Here is a 23,174-nt window from a genome sequence, read left to right as displayed (position 1 = left end):
CACAGAGGAAATATTTTCTTCTTATTTCGGAACTCCCCTTTTATAGAATGGACAAATCTATCCGGAAGTCTCGTCTGAAGTCCCGTCATTTGCCGGGATCTCGCGAGATTTGCAGGGCTAGGATCGGGATGGCTGCGGAGGGTGAGTGCCTGCCGGTTTGGGGAGAAGAAAACCTGTATTCCGAGCAAACCACACGGTGGAAACCCATCTCCCTCACACATGTGGAGTACGAAGAAGGTGAGGACGACTTTTCTCACGTTTTGCAAAAGATCCGGCGCTCCGGGAGCCCAGAGGAGCTCTGTTTTGCACGTGGAAAAAAATTGGGTGTTGACACATGCACGTTTTCGTCCTTTCCAAGAAGCAGGCAGTTCAGGTGATCATCTAGTAATCAGTTCACCTGGACTATGATGTAATCCTTCATTCAAAATCCTCCTTTTTTTAACGATTTAACCCCTTTTTTTCAAAATTGTGCATAGTTCACAGAGATTTTTACACGCCCAGAATTTGGGTTTCAAACTTTGATCTAGCCTAGGTGACATGCAGGGCATCTAGTGAGGTGATGCCCTTATATGGTGTGTTGACATTTGTCAATCATTGATTTAAGGCACAAACTGTGAATGGTAAACTTGTGGGTAAAAGATCTCTTATCTCTTACATGTTAGAAACCGCAAATCTCTGCACTTTTCTCACCTGTGTTGTATTTCTAAGATGTAAAAAAAATGCTTTTTCCTTGCATCTGGCACAAGCCATGTAATAATATGACAGTGAATGCATATGAAGTAGCATTTATGATTGTATAGAAAGATATTACAGTTTGCAATGAATCAACTGCTCAAGACTTGAACATATAGACTTAAGTATTCCGCACCACCAAACAGCTATAGTTCATTAGCTAAGTGTCCCCAGCTACCCTATTAAGGTGTGGCTGTGCAGTCTATTTATAGAACAGTACGGCTAAAAATAGCAGGGTGTATTGGCTTAAGGTCAAGCATGTTAAATCAGGGGCCAACCTGCAGGAAAGTGATCAACACCTCGGCAGTGAACACTAACAGATGGTAGGGTTTCTGTAGTGGGGACGCAAAGATTTTTTCTTCGAGTGCTAGAAATAAATTAATTTTGGGGAGGATTTGATTTTTTGTGGGAGTGGAAAGGAGGTATTTTCAATGTGATTTGAGTTCTTGGTTGAAACAAAACTGCAGTACAAATAAAAATATTGGCAAATATGTCGTAATTTCACAAGTTGCAAAGGCACTGATCGACAACAGCACATGTACGTAATCCTTTTTTTCCATAAACTTGGAAAACAAATGTTTCACCCTCTTAGTCATAGTTACTATCACATCTCACCAACATATGAAAATTTGGTTGTGAAGTAGTATGCTGTCATATTTTATGAAGCATCCTTAATATTTATTATTCAAAACTGTTAATTCATTTTTACATATCACATTAGATGAATAGTGCTAATTAATTGAAGAAAAAAATTTTCTAATTGCATTTATGTAGCAATGTCTTTTTTTCCAACCCATCCCAGCTTTTTTCCAGCTTGCCTGTTCTTGATCTAGTCAAAGTCATTGTAAAGAGTTATTGCCACTTTATTGGTCTTTGTTGATTATTATCAACAATCCACTTTATAGTGTTGTGAAATGGTTTAGGGTAGCGCCATAGCGGGCATATGAGGATCATTAAGGTCTTAGGTTCGATTCATTGTTAGATGTTGTGTCCTTAAGAAAAGCTCTCAAAAAAATAACAAAACTTTCCTCGCTTTGCGTAGTTGTAAAAATGGGTACCTGGCTTCAGTTGGGGGAGTAAAAGCTGTGAAAAGAAAGTAATGCGCTTCGAATATTGTGCCCTAAAAATAGTGGTCCAGAGGATCAGGTCCAGGTCCAGACTTGAACCTGGACCTTTTTGTCTGCGAAAACTTTAGTTAAGATCTTAATGATATGATTGTGTTTTGTTTTGATTGACAGGGGACCTGATCGGCAAGGGTCTGGCCTGGTGCAGTCTCACACCAGTGTTCATCTTGGTGGGGTTTGGAACCCTTCTGCTGTTCAGAAGAGAACTACATACTGTAAGTATGCAGAAAAACATGTAACTGTACCTTCAGCTTTATTGTTTTTGGTACATCTGTCTGTGTGTGGGGGGGGGGGTTGTCACATGATATATACAACTCAATCCAGGAACAAATTTGGATCCAGGCCAGGTGGAAATAAACATGAATACACACCAAGAAAAACAAACAAAAAGGCAAACAAACAAAAATAAACACACATACCATACAATATTGGGGGGAGATTCAAGAATTTAATGCATAGGAAATTTAAAGTGGCCAGTGCTAATCAACTTGTCTGTATTTACTATGTCGGGAGATAGAAGAGACCATAAATAAGTACAACCTTACTAAAAGATATGGAGTAATGGTGTGTGTGTGCGTGTGTGTGTCTGTGTGTGTGTGTGTGTCTGTGTGTTTCAGCAATAGCTTAAAGTAAGAAGGTCTGGTTGGATTGTGATGATATGTGAAAAGGTCTTAAAGAATAAAGATCAAGGTTGATTTTGAACAGCACTTCGTTTTTTTAAATCATTTGTCATAGACATACTATGGTCTTATTGTTTATGCATTTTGTCACATGATACATTGTATAGTGGCCTACAATATTCACAGGTGAGCAAAGAATTTAATGCATAGGAAAGTTGCCAGTCCTAATCAACTTGTCTGTATTTACTATGTCAGGAGCTTATGAATAAGTAAAAGATATGGAACTAAAACTGCAGATACATTTGTATAACTATTGTGCTACACTATGTATAGAGTTGTTTCAACTGCAAGGCACTGTAAAAACGTCCTACATGAACCACGGAATTAAACCCATGCAGAAATAAAATGAATTTACGGTAACATATCAGTCACAGTTTTATTCCATTCATGCTAATTCAGTAATCACTCATAAAGGGTCCCCTTATAGTTATACATTTATATGCCCATGTACTAGAATGCATTGGGACACTTATATTTTCATTGTCAAACTTTAATTTTGTGCATAATAGTTACAAATCTGTACTGTGGATATATTTATCCTTCATTAGATAGGACAAGCAGTTTTTTTTTTTACTTAAATAGGAAGCAGGCTAACTGTCAATCCACTGCCCACCTCCCAAAAATGTCAAGGGTCAACAGGTTTTTCTAGGGTAAGTTGGGAAACAGGAAACATGACATTTTTTCCTCATATTCAAAGACAGTCATGGAAGTCTTTTTAGTACCCAACCTAAATATCTTTATAATTTTAATTAGAGTCCATTCTAAGTCACCATGAGGGTTTTTAGGTGATATTTGTAATAAGTCTGAATTATTTTGAATAAAAGAATATCTAAGCCAAGATAATTAGATTCTTTTTAAAAAATTGAGTAAGAAAATACTCATCTATTTCAATTTCTTTGAATATTTTAGAAACATTTTGAAAGTAACTGTACAAAAATATCTTTATTTAGAATAATTGTGAAACCTCTGTGTGATTCTTTTACATTTACAAATATTTGTAAACTTACCAAATGGTAAAATTAATTTATTGCCCCCATAAAAGTAAGCCCTATTGTTGCCTCTTTATATTTTTAGATTTCACAGCTGGGCACTGGTGGATCCTTTGTGGTGGGCCATTGTTGCATGGCACCCAACCATTGCAAGGATGTGTGAATTACTATCTTCCCAGACCACTGAACCATTTACAAAAATGGTAGAAAATGGTTGAAAATGGTAAATAATGGTAGAATGCTGTTATCATTATTTAGAAACCATTAGAAGTATCCAATTCCACACCATGAATATTTCCAAAGTTTTACAGGACCAGGGAAATATTTATAAAGTTGAAACAGTGTTAGAAATATTTCTGAAGTATCAAATATCCTAGACATATAATTACAAAACTTTAAAATCAGTACTAAACAATGGCAACAAACATCCGCATGGTGACTTGGAATGGACTCTATCCTACCAACAATTGTTGTGAATTTGGGGGGGGGGGGTCTTTAAGTCATAAAAACCTCTGTCATTTTAATGGAGGGCATGAAGAAATTTCTGATTTTGCTACACATGCTTTCCAGCAAGGATACTCATCCAAAGATTTAGAGAATTTATTCAAGCCCCTGATCAGGCAGGCACATGTGATCTGTCTTTATGTAGGTACCAGTGCCAGGTGTCTGCCTGAGCTGGCAGGTGGGCTAAATATAGCCCTAGTTACTAAAAATAGCCCTTGTTACTAAAAATAACCCTTGTTACTAAAAATAACCCTTGTTGCTATTAGTAGAATGCCAGGTGTGGCATCTTCTCTGCAGTGCAGTACCAGTGCCAGGTGCCTACCTAAAAATAACCCTTGTTACTAAAAATAACCCTTGTCACTAAAAATAACCCCTGTTGCTATAAATAGATTGCCAGGTGTGCCATCTTCTCCACGGACTGTATTGTTAGTTTATGTGAAGCAGTGTGAGTGCTAGAATTACTGCAAATCAGTTCAAGTTCTCTGGGACTTAATGTTGCAGTAAGAGGGGAAAGGGGGCAATTTTAGTTTCATAATTTGCCAATTTTGTACTTCAAACGTGGTAAAAGATGAAGTGCACTTTATTGCTGATTGTAATATGTATGTCTATGATAGAAATGCTCTATTTAGTTACATATATATAGAAAGTAGATTCCCTCACTTTAGACACATGAGTAGCACAGACAAATTTATATTCCTCATGCGTTTTGACATACCGACCATAGCTAAACTCATACAGTCCTACATTTTCACCATTACCATTGCCAAGAAGAGAGATGAAGCCAAATGTTAGACTAGATCTGTGATACTTTTTATGTTTTGTCTTGTTGTGACCTGTACTTAGCTCAGTCGGGTAAAAATGTACAATTAAGGTACATTCATTCATTCATTAATAAATTTTGTGGAGGCAATGACGGTAGATGTAACGCACTGCAAGACAGGTCACTGAAATTTCAAGATGTACTGTACTTCTCTGAAGCCGAGTAATATAGCCTTTACTATGCCTTTTTCCCTCTTGTGTAGATATCCTTTCTAGCAGGCATCCTGTTGAATGAAGCTGTTAACTGGGTCCTAAAGCACCTCATCCGTGAGCCCAGACCATGTAGAGGTAAGTCAATAAAGATAGACATCCAAGTAATTAGATAAGATATGTATACCAAATAGCAGTTACTAAATTAACTGGATATGATTTGGAAAATGGTGAGATGTTTCAGACAACATCTGATATCTATTGTTGGTGTTACTGATGAAAGATTGACAGCGTCACTGACGAAAGGCATTGGATGCTGTCTGAAACGTCTGACCATTTCCTAACTCAAAATCCAGTAGCTTGAGTAACTATTATATGGAGCATTCAGAGGTACATATGTGTACATACAACTTTACAAGGAGCAAAATTTCCTCTTGTATCCCAGAAATTGTTTGCTCCTCTGATCACCAAATAGTTTTGCACCTGACTGAATAGTAGCATTTGAATATTCATGTAAATATAGGCAAGAGGTCTGATTGGCAAAGCTTCAGAAGTTTGATTCCCCATTACAAAAAGTCAGAGAAACCCAAGTTAATTAAGGATGAAAGGGCCAAACATTTAACATAGATGGGTGCTAGGATTATGAATAGGGAAGTGATCATCTGAGCAAGCCAGAGATTTAAAAAAAGCCACAAATCTGCCTATGTCTGCTTGGATATTCTAGCCTGGTATCCAGCCGTATTATATCTCCCGAGCCTCTTCTGTCCTCTCCACAAATACCGTATTTTACAGAAGAGCTATAATATGGCTAGATACCAGGCTATGGATATCATAGATTGATGAACTTAAACAGTAGAATTATATAACTTAAGTCTTTGATATCTCTTATTACTGTATCACATGGTTTTTATGCATATTACATTAGTATTCTGTTTTCAGGTCACTCTGTAGTCTTCAGTGAGTATGGAATGCCATCCAGCCATGCCCAGTTTATGTGGTTCTTCTCTACATATATCATCCTTTTCCTGTATGTGAGGTATGAATTCCACTATCCTAGCATCTTCGTTGGATATTTTGCAATGGATCTGTGTATATCATTAAAGTTAATAATTGTCTATTAACATTTTACACATGTGTAACGCCAGTTTGCCTTTATTCGTAGGGCAACCTATATCCGTTGTTTTAAAAAAGCGGTATTTTGAGGTATCAAGTCGACAGACGGTGGTTTCAAAGTGCAATTTTTGAGATCACTGTTTTTGTGTTTCAATTTGAAACTGCCACTCGTCAACTTGATATATCCCTAAATATCCTGTTTTCTTTTAAAAGCAGATATAGGTTACCCCGTGGATAAATATGAACAGTTACTAGTGTTACAAACTATTTGTGTAGCATTAACATTAATGATGTTTTAGAGATTGATAAACATTTTTCATATTTATACCAAATACAACTTTGAAGGCAGTTGCAAGTCATGTGGTGTATAAAATCAAAAAGACAAGCTGGTTTTTGAATAGAAAAAAGGGGCAATACCATCTTAGGAACATAAGTATTATTAGAATTTTGTAGTTTGTTGCATTCTCCCATAACAAAATGATTTGTTCAAACCATTTATTTGGAATATTACCTTTCTGATTTCACAGGAGTCCTAAAAATGCCCTATTTGTACATTACAAGTTTTAAGAGTTCTATAATAGTACTAACCGCAACTTTCATCATGTCTTATAGAGAAAAAAAACACAACTGTAAAGACTGTTAGAATATCATATATGCGCATTTCTTTTCTTTTTTTGACAAGCATTTTTTCCTCTCTCGTCTTTCAGACTGCACCAGTCTTACACCAGCACTCTACTAGAAAACATGTGGAAACACTTAACAGCAGTGGGAGTCTTTCTGCTGTCCATGCTTGTATCCTATAGTAGGTAAGTACAGATAGTATTGAGACAAAATATACCAGTGTAGCAGGACCCATATGAGCCAACTGATAGGCCAAGTTTGCAGATTAAATCCCCAATCTAAGCCAATCACCACAAGACATTTGCTTGTTGCCAGTTGGATAGCCAATCAGCACCAAGGACATGCCCCTTGAAAACCAGCAAAGAATTTTGACTTTTTGACCTCCAGATCCAAGGTTGACTAGAGTTAGTATTAAACTGCCTATATCCTTACAGTACAGTTATACAAACAGTTACTGCCTTATATAGTGAATAATAAGATTATTGTAAGACAGAAACTAGCAGCACAGTTGGTCCATAGATAAAGAATACGGTATGAATGCAAATATATTCATTATCTATTCCACAAGTTGTTCTTGATGTCAGCTGCTGTCTGAATTCTCCACAGGGTTTACCTTCGCTACCACACCACAGTACAGGTGGCAGCAGGTGCTGTAGCAGGCATTCCTCTAGGCATCGTGTGGTTTGCCATTGTACAGGTAAGGCAGGTGCACCTCATCAATTGTGAACCCAGTTTACAGAAGTGGCATAAAATTGTATAGTCACTGTGGTCAAGTCTACAAATTTTATCTTTCATGTGGTACTGGTAGGACCAACTTCCAATCTATGCCTGTAGTTTGGTGATCCTTCTTCATTGAAGTAAGATTCTCTAAGTATAGATTTCTTGTTGTTGATGAAGATTATATATCCAGGTAATAAGATATGCCAACTAGCAATTACTCAAGCAACTGGGTATGATTTTGGAAACGGTCAGGTGTCACTGAAGAAAGGTACTTGATTCTACCTGAAATGTCTGACTGTTTGCAAAGTCATATGAAGTTTCTTTAGTAATTGCTGTTTGGCATAGATCAATCTGCCTTTGTGCTGTGTTTTACTAATTGTGGGCAATATGGTAACTTACAGGTTTGTTGTTTTGTCATTTCCTTAGCTGGCGTTGACCCCATGGTTTCCCATGATCGCTGCATGGTAAGTACCAGACCTCTTTTCTAGAACCAAAATTGAAGAATATGATACAATTTTAAACTTTATAACCATACACAAAAATAAAGCATTTGCCAACAAGCTTTAGATCAGTCCTCTGATCCTTTTCGAGTTGTGATGACCCAAAGCCTACGTCACACATCCAGACCGGAAGTGTGATGTCAGCAAAGGGTCAAAGGTGCTTGGAAGTTGGTATCGGCCCCCGTCTCCGTTGAGGGAAGGTTGATAGGCTCTAATGTAAATGGCCTTTTCACTCCTCTGAGAAAGTAGAAGAATGAGCAAGTTGAATTGATGGAAGGGTATGCTTTGAGTAGAAGGGCTTGTGTTACTTACTTTTTGTGTCTGTTTTTTTAAGGCCAATCTGTGAACTCTTCATGGTTCGAGATTCCACTCTCATCCCTAACATCCTGTGGTTTGAGTACACTGCGGCAAGAGCTGAAGCAAGGTTGGTAATATGTTTGATATGTTTTCTATTGCTTATCTAAATTTAGATCCCCTGTTCCTTGTTGCCTATTACATTTCATCTCAGGGTTGGACAATTTTTCTAAGTGCATATAAAAAATTTACTTGCCCAAACCATTTTTTCACTTGTCAGAAATTAAAATGACATTTTTCCATGTATTTTCCCTTCCAGCAATCAATGTAATTCTTTTATCATTGACTCTATTTTACTGTGTTGACCAATGCTTGATGCCATGACTGAAAAGTAACACCAAGTCATACCTGTATCAAGTAAACCTCGCTCGTGGAAAAATCCTACTTGTCCGATCGGGCAAGTGGGGTAAGACTTGCCCCATCAGCACTTTCAGTTGCCCTGGACCATCGGACTAGTAGACTTGTCCAACCTTGCATCTATTATTAATAGTCCTTGTTGAGTTGTGTATATCTAATTTTGTTCCAGGACCAGGCATCGCAAGTTGGGGACCAAGTGCCAATGAAGAGTTGGTGCAGCACAGGCAAAGACATCTCCCATGACAAGATATCATCATAGGGCTTGTGTTGTGGTTTGGTTAGGTGTTAAGCCTTGGTGCAGCATTGCTATAACAAAGTCTGCCACAGGCTTGTTTAAAAAGTGATCAAGGCTAGCATCTTCCAACAACGCCAGGACGGCTTGTACAAGTAGTGGTGTGTGGTGCATCAGTATCAAATTCTGCAGGGGGAGCACACCCTGTCATGTGTGATTAGTCAAGGAGAGAAACATTTTTCTTAGCTTTTTAAGAATCGAGAAATTAAGCGGAAAGAATACAGATATAAAAATACAGTGTCAGGCAATAAACTTAGGATAATTTTAGGGCAATTTTTTTTACTTCAAGATGGACAGATTCAACATACTCAAAGCGGTATCACTGCTGGTCTTTTGAAAGATTTTCTAAGTAATTTTGTGGAGAAATTCAGTTGCATTTTAGATGAAATCTTGGTATAATTCTATAATAAGATTATTATTTATGATAGGAATCTATCAGTTATCACAGCCATTGTCAGATGTTCATTTTTAGTGAAATCAACTCTAAAATAAGGTCAGTCTCCTCCAATTTAGAAAGTTAGATACAGCAGAGCATATCATAAGACGTGTCCATTTTGCTAGAAAAAAAGAAGCACATTTCTGTGCATTCACCTGATTGTTGCATACTCAAAATTTACTTTCACCAAATAAAAGGTGAGCATTATAAACAAGATCTTTTAGAAATGGTTATCAAAAAGTCACAAAAAGATTTAGGAGTGTACAGTATTTCTGGTGTTGATGCTAATAAAGAGACCAGTTGAAATGAATCCATTCCACAATAAAATGGCTGCAAAGAAGAGCTAGTTGTAAACCGTAGAAAGAAAAATAGTCGTTTGTAGCTGTTATTATTGAGGCATTTAACACATGCCTGAAAAAGGGCTATCGTCTACATTATAAACTTGAGTTAGGAACGTACCATTCCAGAATCAGGGTAAACCTTCACTGCCTTTTAGGCTTTGTACTTGAAGTGAGAGTAGATGAAGTCAAGTTGCGATCACTCAGGGCATCGACCTGGTACTTCTTTTGCCACATTTCAAAAATCGTATGGGCGCCAGAGATGCCTTTCTGCTGTTGGTGGAAGATGCTGCAATGCTCAGTAGGAAAACTTTCAAGAAGGCTCCGCCCCTAAGGCATCGCCAAAAAAAGACTGTAAGCAAGCCAAATCCAAGGATGCGCCCTCTTGGGTTAACTTGGATGCGTTTACCTGATATCGGAGGGGACTTGCTATGGAAAACTTGCAGGCGTTTGTCTGTTACGACGATTTTTCACGAAAACTCTCTTGTGGAACATGATAACGTTAAAGAGCTAAAAGAGGTTTTTGCGCCAAGCATTTCCAACATGGCATCCATGACAATTGGAGAACGGTATACCGTTTCTGTGCAAAAATACGTTCCTTGCCAAATGTATATTACAATAAGACTGTTAATTGTTGTGGAGCTCCTTACTTTCCGATTTGGGCCAAATTTGCACTCAGGACAAGTTGAAGCCACTCTGTCTTCTTTTTTTTGGTGTTGCATTCTGCCTCGCACATGCTTATGTGTTGGTGTAGTATGAAGCAAAAAATTTTAATAAAAGAGGAGACCTAAAAGATATATATATATATTCCAGAACAATGTGGCTTTGTGGATGTGTGCAACTATTTCACAGAGAGCAAAATGTTCTTCCAAAAGTTATTTACAGTGTAAAGAATGGTATAGAATCACATAGGGATTTATTAGGTTTGGCTTCTAGTTTGTTGCATGTAAAAGCAAAGGGGAATTCTTTTCCAAAATTGAAAGACTTAAGAAAACTTGAAGCAGTTTCTTTGTGTGAGACTTTGATGATGCATGTAAGTAACATTTGTAAAGAAATATTTGCATTTTATCAGAAATAGATACAGAAATCCATATCCTCTTTTCATACCCCCAAGAAGCAAATGGTTTGACCCAGACCTCCTTTCCATCCAAGCAGGGCCCTGCCAAGCAAGGTTGTAATCTTTAGCAAGCAGATGTTTGGAGGTTAAGTCATTATGTACAAGTATTCCTAGCTGCACATATCTGTTAAAAACTGTCTTTCTCAGTTTGTAGTAGGAATGGGCAGCTACGAAAATGATTTTTCCTACAAACATCTGCTTAGAGATCATCCCACACTGTTGAGGAAGAACTGAGGGCAAGGACAGTGCACATGACGTATATATCAGGAACAATGGATCTCTTCAGAAATCGCATTGTTGTACCAGTTCATCAAGAGTTTTGTACAGTGTGCCAGTTGAGTTTCAAGAGTTCTCCAAATTTTCTACACTATATAACTGGACAAATAAAAGGAAGAGACAGTTGTTGTACAAGTACATTGATGTATAGTTGAGGCTGGAATTTTTAACCATTTTATGCAAGTTGATGTTGTACGCTTGTTGCAAATCATTTGATTATTCCTTTGGATACCGAGAAGGAAGAAAATGTGTGGTGAAGGCAATTTATGTCAGCAGAATAGAAATATGTGGGTTGAAGCTACTTGCAGTCAAAGGACTTTACAATTCATGATCCTCTTTTAGGATGCACCATACGAATGCCTTGTAACTTTTTTTTGATGTACTTTATTTTTTACCATTAGTATTTTTAACAGCAGCACTTTTTCTGTGTGGGTTTCAATGCTAGTTGACTTGTTTTGAAACTTCAAGATCAATACATAGGGTCATATAAAGAGCTATTTCAATGTGTTGACTTGTATGCATGCAGGTAGTATAAACCATGCACTTGATATGTACAATAGCCAGATACAATGACAGTATGTAGCAAAGACTGGTATAATCGTAAAAATTGATCTAACTTTGAGGCGCAATTCTCTCTACCGCAGAAAGAGATTTTAACTGGGTATTGTTACTAGCAACTTTTGAAGCATCCATTATGTACATACACAAATCCCTACAATGTTGTTTTATACACTGTTGTGCCAAACAGATCTTTAATAAGATTGTGTGTCTCCACAGTTGTGCGCAGGTATTGTACATGAAAGGTGTTATGAGGAATATGTAATGAACTTTTTGACAGATTGCATTGCATGCTGGGAGCTGCAGAGCACTATGGGTAGTGTAGCATGCAAAAACAGCATTACCATGACAATCCTTATCCATATCTGCAGAGCACTATGGGTAGTGTAGCATCCTTATCCATATCTGCAGAGCACTATGGGTAATGTAGCATGCAAAAACAGCATTACCATGACAATGCAAATTTGCCCTCAGCACTACCCATATTGCCCTGCATCTCCCAGCATGCAATGGGGTCATTGAAAAGGTCTCTGGAAGACATGCTACCTGCTTTGATGTGGGGAAGACCATTTCACTTTCAAAGTTGAAGAAAAACTGTCAAATTCTGTAGGATAAAAAGTTGACTGGGAATGTAGCAATGAAGATGAAGAAATATCTGGATTGGATTTGTTTGCCATAGAAATTGAATGGTGTAAGATATCAAGACAACCAATGTCCTGATTGGTGTAGTTTTTGAAATATTGTTTAACAACTGTAATTTTGTCTGAGTTGAGTGTTTCTTGCAGTAAAAAAGAAGAACACAAAGATGTACATTGTACATGTAGAATTGAACTATGTTAACTATGTGCGTTCAATGCAAGGTAAACACAATGTTATACCTTGGCTGTTTTTAATGGAAGCAGCCAAAACTTGATTTTACAGTTAAAATACTCTGGCGACCCTAGATCAGATGTAAGTGCTCAAAGTAGCTTTTCTCCTGAGGTGTCGCCAAAAAGAAAGCTACGATTTGCAATAAGATTGCTTATTTTTCAACATGCATGTGTATTCTGAGTATCCAGGTTTGTTTTTTTTTAATTTGAAGTAGCATTGTTGCATGTGGTGGGTTATATGTGGAAACAAATTATGTTTGTCCCCAAAAAGTCCAAAATCAATAATTATGCATATCATATCCATATATAAAACTTGTTTGGATGTACTTGTGTATTTAGAATGGGATCAATGAATCACCATATGGAAGCAGGACAATACTGTAAAGAAGGCTATGCCCCTCAGGCGTCGCCAAAAATGGTTCCTTGATGTGAAACCATAATAAGGGTTGCTATAATGAGTAGTTTTTAAGATGTTATATCATGGGTTGCATTGACTTCACCGCATTTTGTACCAGGCAATATCTATTTTTCAATAATGATTGTACATCTAAGAGGTTGCATTGTTTTATTAATTGATTTATTGATTCTTAATAGTTTCTGCTGGCCTTTTTGTAATTTAAGGATTTATAACTTGCAATATTTTGGTATTCAATGTTATGTACTCCAAACAGGGCTACAGTCAATGATTTATTTATCTATGAATATTTTATGGTGCTGATACATAATGTATTAGGATTCATTTGTCTTAATTATCTGTTTTTCAAAGATAAATAAAAGGAAGGTAAAACAAAAATCGTCTCATGATTTTTTTAAACATTTGGCATGTTATGGGTGCTGCACATGACTAATGTTGTGAGATGGTAAATGTTTGCTGGGCGCTGATTGGTTGAAAAAAGTTTTTCTTGGCGCTGATTGGCTGTTGAGATAACAAGTTACTGGGTGCTGATTGGTGAAACCTGTTGATACAGTAAATGCATTTAAAGCACACTCAAGCGTAAAAGAGCTGCATCGTATCAATAATTACTTCTTTTGTTTGGTATAATATTGTATTGTATTGTATTGTATTGTACGAACTAAGCATGTATTGCTATTGTCAATTCTAGTAGCGCAGTAACTACATTGCAGTCTTTAACTTTGTGACGTGCCAATTGTCACATGGTCAACACAAGTGTGTACATTGGGCTGTACTCAAGTGTTATCAAACAAAGTTTGATCTCTTGCTGAGGAGTCATGCGCAGTATTGTTGTGACCTTTAGGGACTTTCCGTACCTTTCTTAGTTAAGAGAAACAGGAACTGTCGACAGAACACATCTCAACACCTGGCGTTTCGCATCTCAAAGGTGACACTTGAATTTTTGTACTTATCATAATGGTTATACATGTGTATTGTCAAATGGATGTCTGTGAATAACGTGAATGTGAGCTGAATACGTCATAGGTCTTTCCGGGTGTTTCAAACAAGTACAGCACCTGTTACATACAACAGATTTAACGAAGCAAATAAGAGAATTTCTTTGTACAGCCGTGGATATATCGTACTCGATTCAACTGTATTTTGTTGAAAAGGTTACCTTGATTAGTCAGTTCTTTAGAGTCTCGTAACAAATCCTGGGACAAGACAAAAAAACTTCGACATTTGTGGCCGTTTCTTAGGTCTATCTAAAAGTCTTTTGTGTTGCAGGTATTGAGTCGTGAAACGAAGGAAGGGGAAGTTGTCAAGAATGGAAAAAGGTATGGTATTTTCTTTACGTGCCATGCTATTCATTATCACTCCGTCTTTTAAAGAAAAATTTAGTACTTGTTGTTGCATGTTCATATTGGCGACGCTTTGTTGGAGCGAGCCTGTTTGTATAGTATTGTTCATGTTATGTTGACATGTTTCAGACGTATCATATTACTTCTATGGCGTCAAAGAGGAAGTCAGTGCTGACTACAAGGACCTGGCATTCTTCCTCGACATCCAAGACACCAGGAACATTGAGAGTAGAAACCCTGATGCCATGTCCTGCTGTATGGATGTGTTGCAGACCTGGAAGAGAGAGAAGGGAGACCAGGCAACTGTGGAGGTGCTGTTACAGGCACTTATCTCAGCAGGCCTACAGTCTGCTGCCGATAATCTGAGAAGGAAACATGGTAAGTCATATGCATACATTTGTATTCGTTCATGCACAACCAATGGGGCAGGAAGAGTATGCGTACGCGTGTGATTGTGTGCACTGTACGTGTGCGTATTGTGCATGTATGTGACCGTATGTATATATACGTATGTTCGCTCGCATATTGTGTGCCTGTGTGTGTGTGTGGGGATCAAAATTTCAACGACCACTGTCGCCTTCTTCAGGATCAATACTGATTACCAAATAACTTAAACGTAAAGTCATGAGAGTTACAGGGCACTCCAGCCATCACTAAACAGATACGATGGGCGTTATAAACTTCTTGGCACGTTCGACCAATTGCTGACGTGACTTATCCGCAAGATCACGTGTTAATAAGATCACATGTAGACCTGTAACTCTAACGAGTTTACGTTCTCGGAAGTGATTGGTCATCAGTATTGATGCTGAAGAAGGCGACAGTGGTTGTTGAAAATTTGATCCGCGTGTATATACTTTATGTCTATATGTTTTACATTATAGAAAAAGTATCATAATAACGCAAGAGCCCCTCATTTGATTACATCTATACTTGATGATATTTTCTACTTTCTTTTATAGGCGAAAGCATCTACACAACCGCAACAAGCGATCAACACAATGTAGTGGATGTTTCTGAAATGGCTGAAAATCCAATTACAAGCTCTGAATGCGGCGGGATTTCTTGTAGAATTCGGAATTTCTTTCACTTTTCTTGCCTATGCTATAGCAAGAGGGTTTGGTGCGGGCTCGTCTCTACCATTTGCGTTTGCGTTTTTTTATATCTTACACTTTACACTTTACATTCACATTCACCTTTACCTTCCGCTTCGAGCCCAGACTTAGCTTCGCTTCGGCCTTTGAACATAACTTTGAACGTAACTTGCCCAGCTCCAGCTGTTCATTCGAGCCTAGCTTCAACTTTCCAAGCTTCAACTTGGCTTTCGAGCCCAGCTTCAAATCGGCCTTCGAGCCCAGCTTCAACTCGGCCTTCGAGCCCAGCTTCAACTTGGCCTTATGGCTCACGTCGGAGACGAAACTAGCTTCAGCTGTAATCAACAAATTTTTAAGGTCTTGAATGTACTTTGTACTTTGACGGCATAGGGAATGTGATGTTTTCAGTGATTACCTTTGCCAGAATGGCTAAGGTTATGTTTTAGGCTTGTGAGTCTGTGTGTCTGTCTGTCTGTCTGTGTGTTAACAGTATAACTCAAGAAGCCTTTGATGGATCCCAATAATATTTGGTAGGTGGGTAGGGGTCGGGAAAACGAAGGTCAAGCTCGATAATGGGCCCCCTAGCGGCTTGCTAAGGTACTGCAGCAAAACCTCAATTTTTTTTTATCTCGTGTTCTGGACCTGCTGTGGTTATGATTTTTGAGTGGTAGATAGCCCTTGGGGCAGAGAGTAAGTGCTTTAAGTTTGGACCCCCTAGCGGCTTGTTTGGAACTGCAGTCGCCGATTTCCTTTCAAACTTTGGACGAGAATAACTCGAGAACGTGTTGATGGATCGTCATGGTTTTTGGTATGTAGATAGCCCAAGTAACAATGTACACAATGGAATACCAATTATGCAAATCAGCAACTAATTTGCATAATTAATGAGGAAAGTTTATAAATCCACTGCATTTCATGATAGGACTTTCAAACTTGTCACATATATAGATGAGGAAGGGAGAAATATCAATGCATATTAATTATGCAAATGACGGTCTCATTTGCATAATTAATGAGAAAATATAAACGTGTTGACGGATCGTCATGGTTTTTGGTATGTTTATGATATGAGGTCAATAGCACTATAAGTCCTACAAGAAAGACTTGCAAACCCAGAAAGTTGCTGACGCCGTGGTGATCAAGATATGAAGGCCACACGATTTTATGCTTATAACGTTATACTTATCAAATCTTCATATGCAAACTCGTGCCTGAGGGCTAATATCAATGGAACAAGCAGATACTTATACAATAACGTCTAAAGATAAAAAAGGTCTGGTGTATATATAAAACTATATCTATCATAACTTCATGTGCATACATTAATGATAATTCAGACTTTGTTGTTTCAGTGGTATACTGGATAAAGATTTCAACTGGGGTGACCTATTTCAAAGGAGTGGCTAATGAATAGCCCCGGCAATGATTTTAATGATAAGTGGGTTTTGTGATCTTAGTAGAAATGTACATTTTGGATATTTTAAGGTTATCTGGACGGTAACCGCTCTATGACGCTGTGGTAGTACTTTTAAAAAGCTTGTTTCTTTCTATTTCTTATACATATGTTGAAGGTGGCATGGGTCTGCTTATTTTTTAGTTAAAGAGGCTTTTAGAAACACCCAAATATTGTATTGCGGAGTTTGATGTATTGCATATGCGTAACACACCAGGTCTGTACTGAATATGAAGCGTACAAGCTGCATATCCGTATAGATTTAATTCATGTGGTGTCTTAAGCGTGCTTGAGGGTAGTGTGTACACAATTGATTTAGATTCGTTGCGCTCAATTTAACAGTTTACAATGTCGTGAGAATGATTTTGATACATTAAACTTTATAGGCTGAGTAAGGCACACGTTTGGCTACATTATTCATTACATGTATTCATTCCGCTTGTTCGTACATATCTCCAAGGTTTGATAGTGGAGACTGCAATAAGGACGGTGGAATCAGTTCACAGTTTCTTCAGTTAGGCTGTTGAACCGTAAACATCGTTACAAACACTGGTACACGCTAACAAACCTTTATCCGCGGGGTAACCTATATCCGTTGTATTCAAAAACTGTTTTAGCTATATCAAGGGATTTGAATTGCAATATTAATATTTTCAAAATATTGCAGTCTGAAACTACCATCTACTTGATATTCCAAAATACCTTGTTTTTCAATCCAACGGTATAAAGGTGAATTATCTTTACAAATGCAACCTCCCTGGTGAAGAGAGCTTCAGTCGTTATTGGCAACGATATGACAAAGACATATGCTAGGTACATACAAACAAGTATATACTATTGAACAAAAAAACTGAATAACAATGGTATACGGTCTCTCGTATGAGCAAGTCATGTCGTAAGGTGTAGTTTCAGAATCCCAATAACGGAAGTATGACATCATACCATAACGCAATCGATTAGCACTAGAGGACTTCTCCATTTCGAATCGCATTCGCCACAACTCAAATTTGCCAGTGCCAGGCAAGATCGGAGGCCAAACTGAACGGCTAATTCCACACTTCACTACGTAAAATACCTCCTTCTGTAAACTCCGTTTTCTTGAGATATGGAGATTTCCTTAGGTCTGTTAGAGGAGGGTGACGAAGGACGTGGAATCGTTGAGAGTCCAAGAATGATCAGGTTCCTGTTCGTGATGCTAGGAGTGTACAGGCCTTGGTCTGAAAGCGACGGCCGTGATTACCAAGACGATATGGACAGTCCCACCATGACTGAGAAGGAAGGACTGTTGGTAAAGTTACCAACAACAGAGGGACGGGCGGGGCGGTATGGTACCGCTGGACTTGGTGGCTGTAGGAGTGACTACGGTAAGGCAAAATTGCTTCTTTATATCATACTCAGGAAAACCTTGAATTATAAATCTGCACACACATAACATTGTCTATAATCATTTTTTATACTGATGAAGGCGACAAATGGTCGTCAAAACTTTAACTGAAGAATTAAAGAAGGCTGCGTAACGAAGAAAACTTTGTTCAATTGATCTACCAACCTGATGAAACTATAGACGGACTTAAGATTGTCGTTTGCAAGAAAGGAAAGAAACGGGAACAATCATAGTCGATGTAAGTTACACCAGTATTTTCATACATAAATCAAATGACAAATATTGCAGTTTCATGCACACAAATGCATGGTTATTAACTTCCCTTTTTACTTCGAGACACAGAAAAGCAGGTACCATAATTTCAGCTTTGCTTATATCATAATATTTGTATGTATGAATACGTATGTTTGAAATAAACCGAGTACTATAATGCCCTGGGTAGATAAATAACGAGAAGCAATGTTTTTTTAGAAAGACTCAGGAACAAGTTTCAGTCGTTACAGAGTTCCTGTTTCATAATTACTTAGCAACACGTGCCCTGGGCAACTGATGTAAAAAATTCAATTTGAGTGACGTTACTAGTATTTTACTATAGTCTAGATCTGCTCTTTGCAACCAGGACATTAATGATGCCGCTTTCTGACATCGCCAATTGAAATGATCAGACGGTTTCACGAAACTGAAATGATAATATTGTGCACTGAGTGAGCTACATTTGAATAGATTTCATGAAAGCGTAAAACAAATCTACTTAACCTGGTACAGATTGATGAAAACATAAAAGCGGAAGACTTGGTGAAACGCAGTATCACCTATGACTCGTTTCCGACAAAACTCAACAGTTACACTTGACAACAGACATAAATATTAGTATTGTCGCGGATGAATACTGTGTTTTGCTACCTTAAGCTTTACTCTAGCCCCATGAAGCGACATCCGTGCCGACAGGACATCGAAGTAAGGGCTGTCCATACGAAAGCATCTTAAAATACACTGAATGAAGGCTTTAAAAGAGTACTAACCCATTTTACAATCTTCCAAGATTTTCTCCAACAGAAAGTCACTTGGGTCCAGTTTATAACCATTGAAAGAAAACAGGGGGCTGTTCGGCTCATTCTCCGAGGAAAGCTCGCTCTATAAAAGAAACCTCACCTTTGATCCCAGTTCCCTCCTTATACAACCGGTATGAATGAATAAATTGCTCAACAATCGCACAAGGCATGTATGGCAAACAATAACAAGTAATAGCTATATAGGCAATAGCACTAAGAGGCTACATACAGAAAAACAAAATATTATCGATAACAGTACGGTTATGTAGCACCCAACAATTATAATCTGTCCTTACACCAACTAAATTGCTGAACTGAACAAATTTTGACCCAAACCGGGTAGCTTTGACCCTACATTTCCTCTCTAACTCAAAAAGTCTCCAGATTGGACAAAAGTTTTCAAGGAAATGAAGGCTTTTCAAGGATTTTAAGTGGCACTAAACTCAGTTTGTGCTCTCTACTGCGCAACTAACTCTTACGTCAGCCCTCAAGGTCTCCGGACACGTGTTTGTCACGTATTTGTCACGTGTTTGTCACAGGAAAGCCTCGAGCAGAGAAAGAGACCGTGATGCTCCGAAAGCCTCCTTAAGACATCCTTATTCCCCGTCACGGATTGAAATCTGATATTTGATTGTCTGACAACTACTTGTGTAAGATCAGAGGATTTGAGACGGATGCACTAAAATCCCAATTTTATGGAAACTTCATCGACAATTTTGACATGACAGACACAAAAAGGCGGTCTAGTCATGTTTTACATACACACAATTTTGCAAACACGGTACTTTTCATTCATGTTTCTTATTATAGCCCACCCACCCCCCATGTACAATGATTGCATCCATTTTTCGGGAAATCAAGCTGTCGTTTTCATTTCAAAACAATTCACGTCTGGCTTTGTTTACGAGGTCGCACTGGCGCAAATTGAGTGTCCAAGCAATCTCCTGAAGAAAATCAAGGCATGATTTATTCAAATCATACGTCATTAAAAGGAGCCTTGTCGCGACAGAATTAGTTTGACGCTGCAGAAACAAACCGAGCGCACACACCGTATCTACCTCCGACACTGTATCGTGTCGCAACATCCTTCTAAGAACTGTCCACCGAAAATTCCTACAAAGCATCATGGAACGTCGCCTTAGCGTTCTCAAGGTATGGTTGCTGTTTGTTGTCGTACAAGCCGTCGACGCGAATGATGCTTGTTTCTCAGGATGTAGCTGGGTTAGCTGTTCTGACGGTCTACAGTTTCAAGACAGTTGGTTTAAGACTAGAAACGTCAACCATCCTTGTATTACTTGCGACCGTGCCTCAAAAGACCCAGCTCCTCTCCCTGACGTGTCATGTCTTCGCCAGACAAAATGGGTAGGGGTGAGGGGCGTTCCATACGGTGTCCTGTCGGCGGTAAAGTTACCCACACCCGAGCCGACAAAATTGCAGTACCTTGCTCTGGTCGATACCGACATTACGGACATAGAACAGAACACCTTCGCAAACCTTTCCGCAATTATTGAGTTGAACTTGGACTTCAATAACCTGACTGAGGTGAAGACAAACTGGTTCACAGGTTTATCTAGTGGGCTTAAACATCTTCGTACTTTGTCTCTCTCGCACAACAAAATCGCACACCTAGAATCGGGTTGTTTCCGCGACCTCACAACCCTTCGGGAATTGATACTTTGGGGAAACCAGTTAACGTATGTAGACCGATCTAGTTTTCTGGGACTTGATATGCTAAGGGAACTTGTTCTGGGTTTAAATCACATCACAACGATCCCCACAGAGTCCTTCCGATCTTTCAAGCAGCTCCGGGTCTTGGACTTGAGTAGGAACAGGTTGGTTCGGGCATGTCTGACTTCTAAGATACTTCACGGTTTAAACAACCACCTCAGGCCATCCGTGGTCATAAAACTCTCAAACACCCACGACAACGCTGACGCTACTAAACGGTGGAGCCTCCTTCTTCATACAAGTCCTCAAAGACGAGCTGTCACTGCTATCATCGAGAATAACGTGCTCTGTTTATCAAATACTGCTCATGGGAACGAATATCACACACAATGGAAGGAGAAGGGATCCGAAGATGACATTTTTGGCCATTCTCCTTGTTGGTCATCGGCTAGAGCAATGACTCTCTCAAAGACGGCAATGGTCGCGTTACCATTTGTTCTCGTTTCGGCTAAATCAGAGGCATCTCCAAAAGAACAGTGTCTTCTTGCTTGGAAGCACGAAAAGGGAATTACGTTGCCGATGAGCGATCGTCTTAACATTAGAGTGGTAACCATGGATACCAAAACGCTTAGAAATCTCACAGACAAGACCATAGCACTTGTATTCGATGAGCATTCATCAAAAACGGGAAACAAGTCGAATAGTCCGGAAGGAATCATAGAAGAAAATAGGACTGGTCAACATCCAGAAAACTTGAATGTGACGTGCCTTTCGCTTGCCCAAGGCAAAGTATCCATCTCTACGTTTCGAGTCGATCCCACAGAAATCATAGGCAAAATGTGCCCTGAAAACCAAGTTCCCAAAAATACTGGACACAATACAGTCAGGTACAATACCACTGTAGTACTTATAACCACAAGTACCGAGGTGACTAGCAAAACAGTGGTACATGATGATCGGTCGGGAAAACAAAATATCACTATAACTTCAGTTTTGGTGTTGACCGCATTGGGTCTGTTCTGTTTGGGTCTTACCCTAGCCTACCTGTATAGAAAACGGCGTTTGGCTGTACGAAACAATGACGTAATCTCTCATTTCCATGGCAACCGTACAGACACCCGTCGTCAAGGTCAAATGGCTATGACTGTATCCACGGGAGGTAGAAATAAAAGAACGAGACAGTCATTGCTTCCGGTAGTGGCACTGCAAGACTTACTTATCTTTAACAGGCTATACAGATGCACGCATCTCCAACGGCAATACTCAGAGCCTAATCTTGCACGTCAAAACAGAACAGGCGCCCGGGGGAGGTCGCATCATCAGCCGAGGTCAACGTCATTCGAAGCCCCGCACAATTGGGGGATCCCGGACGGGCTCGTAGCTTCCCCTAACCGACCGACACCGGGAGAACTCGACGCTTCCCATTATTGGCAAATACCGGCCAACAACCCAGTCGACTCTGCTCCCCGACCGAATTCGGAAGAAATCGGCACCCGTCGGGACATTTCGGACACCCTCGTGAACTCCACTCGCCATGCGACAACACACGAGCGCGGCGTCCATTATTGGGAAATACCGGACGCCCTCGCGAGCTCAACTCGCCAGGCGACGCCAAACGAACTTGCCGAGGCTCACTATTGGGAAATTCCAGATGCAGACACCATTCGAGGCCGCCAACGACGCCTTACCATCGATACCTCTCTCCACAGAACGGCCCCAGCCGAGACAACCGAAATTGGCCCACCAAGGCCAACATCTCTACCCCATCAGTACTGGTACATTTCAGATGACGACACTGATGATGATGATGACCCCACCACCTTCTACGCATCTGCAGCAGAGACAGAGATTGCTACCGTCCCAGTGAGCGAGGGTGATAGTCAACTGTACGACGGTACCGTTTCTACAAGAACGGCACAAACAGGGGACAAACACTCGATTCCAGTCATATACGGAGCTGGTGAGAACCAAGAGACCTCCGTCTCAGTTGCTGTAGACTAGCTTTATTCGAATTGCAACGGGTACAATACAATGAGGACATTATAGCCAGCTGACTAGGTGATATTGTGACCATCGGCGTTCGCTCGTGGCCTAGCATTAAAGTTATGTATTAATAGTTTATTGCAAATTCTGCCCGAGGGCTAATTGCCGGTAAGATGAAAGGGAACAAACAGACAAATAGTGTAGAACAGTATAGAATATGTCTACTCTAGTCTAAA

At 39.3% G+C, this 23,174-nt stretch overlaps 1 protein-coding gene and 1 long non-coding RNA gene across 2 annotated transcripts; both read left to right on the top strand.

The window, feature by feature from the left end:
* Nucleotides 1-52: 52 nt before the first annotated feature.
* Nucleotides 53-13,342, top strand: LOC118420667 (dolichyldiphosphatase 1-like). The gene is made up of 9 exons (XM_035827559.1): nt 53-237; nt 1,971-2,071; nt 5,052-5,136; nt 5,938-6,034; nt 6,819-6,917; nt 7,339-7,429; nt 7,879-7,916; nt 8,287-8,376; nt 8,833-13,342. The coding sequence occupies exons 1-9, from the start codon at nt 129-131 to the stop codon at nt 8,867-8,869; spliced, it is 747 nt and encodes a 248-aa protein (XP_035683452.1). The 5' UTR covers nt 53-128; the 3' UTR covers nt 8,870-13,342.
* A 457-nt stretch (nt 13,343-13,799) lies between these two features.
* On the top strand, nt 13,800-15,857 carry LOC118421559. Its single transcript, XR_004831849.1, has 4 exons — nt 13,800-13,889; nt 14,231-14,280; nt 14,434-14,682; nt 15,267-15,857. It is a non-coding gene; the product is annotated as an uncharacterized LOC118421559 (long non-coding RNA).
* The last annotated feature ends 7,317 nt before the right edge of the window (nt 15,858-23,174 follow it).

The sequence above is a fragment of the Branchiostoma floridae genome, chromosome 8, assembly GCF_000003815.2.
Source record: "Branchiostoma floridae strain S238N-H82 chromosome 8, Bfl_VNyyK, whole genome shotgun sequence".
NCBI lineage: Eukaryota > Metazoa > Chordata > Leptocardii > Amphioxiformes > Branchiostomatidae > Branchiostoma > Branchiostoma floridae.
Note: the sequence above shows the minus strand (reverse complement) of the source record. Positions and strands in the feature narration are given on the sequence as shown.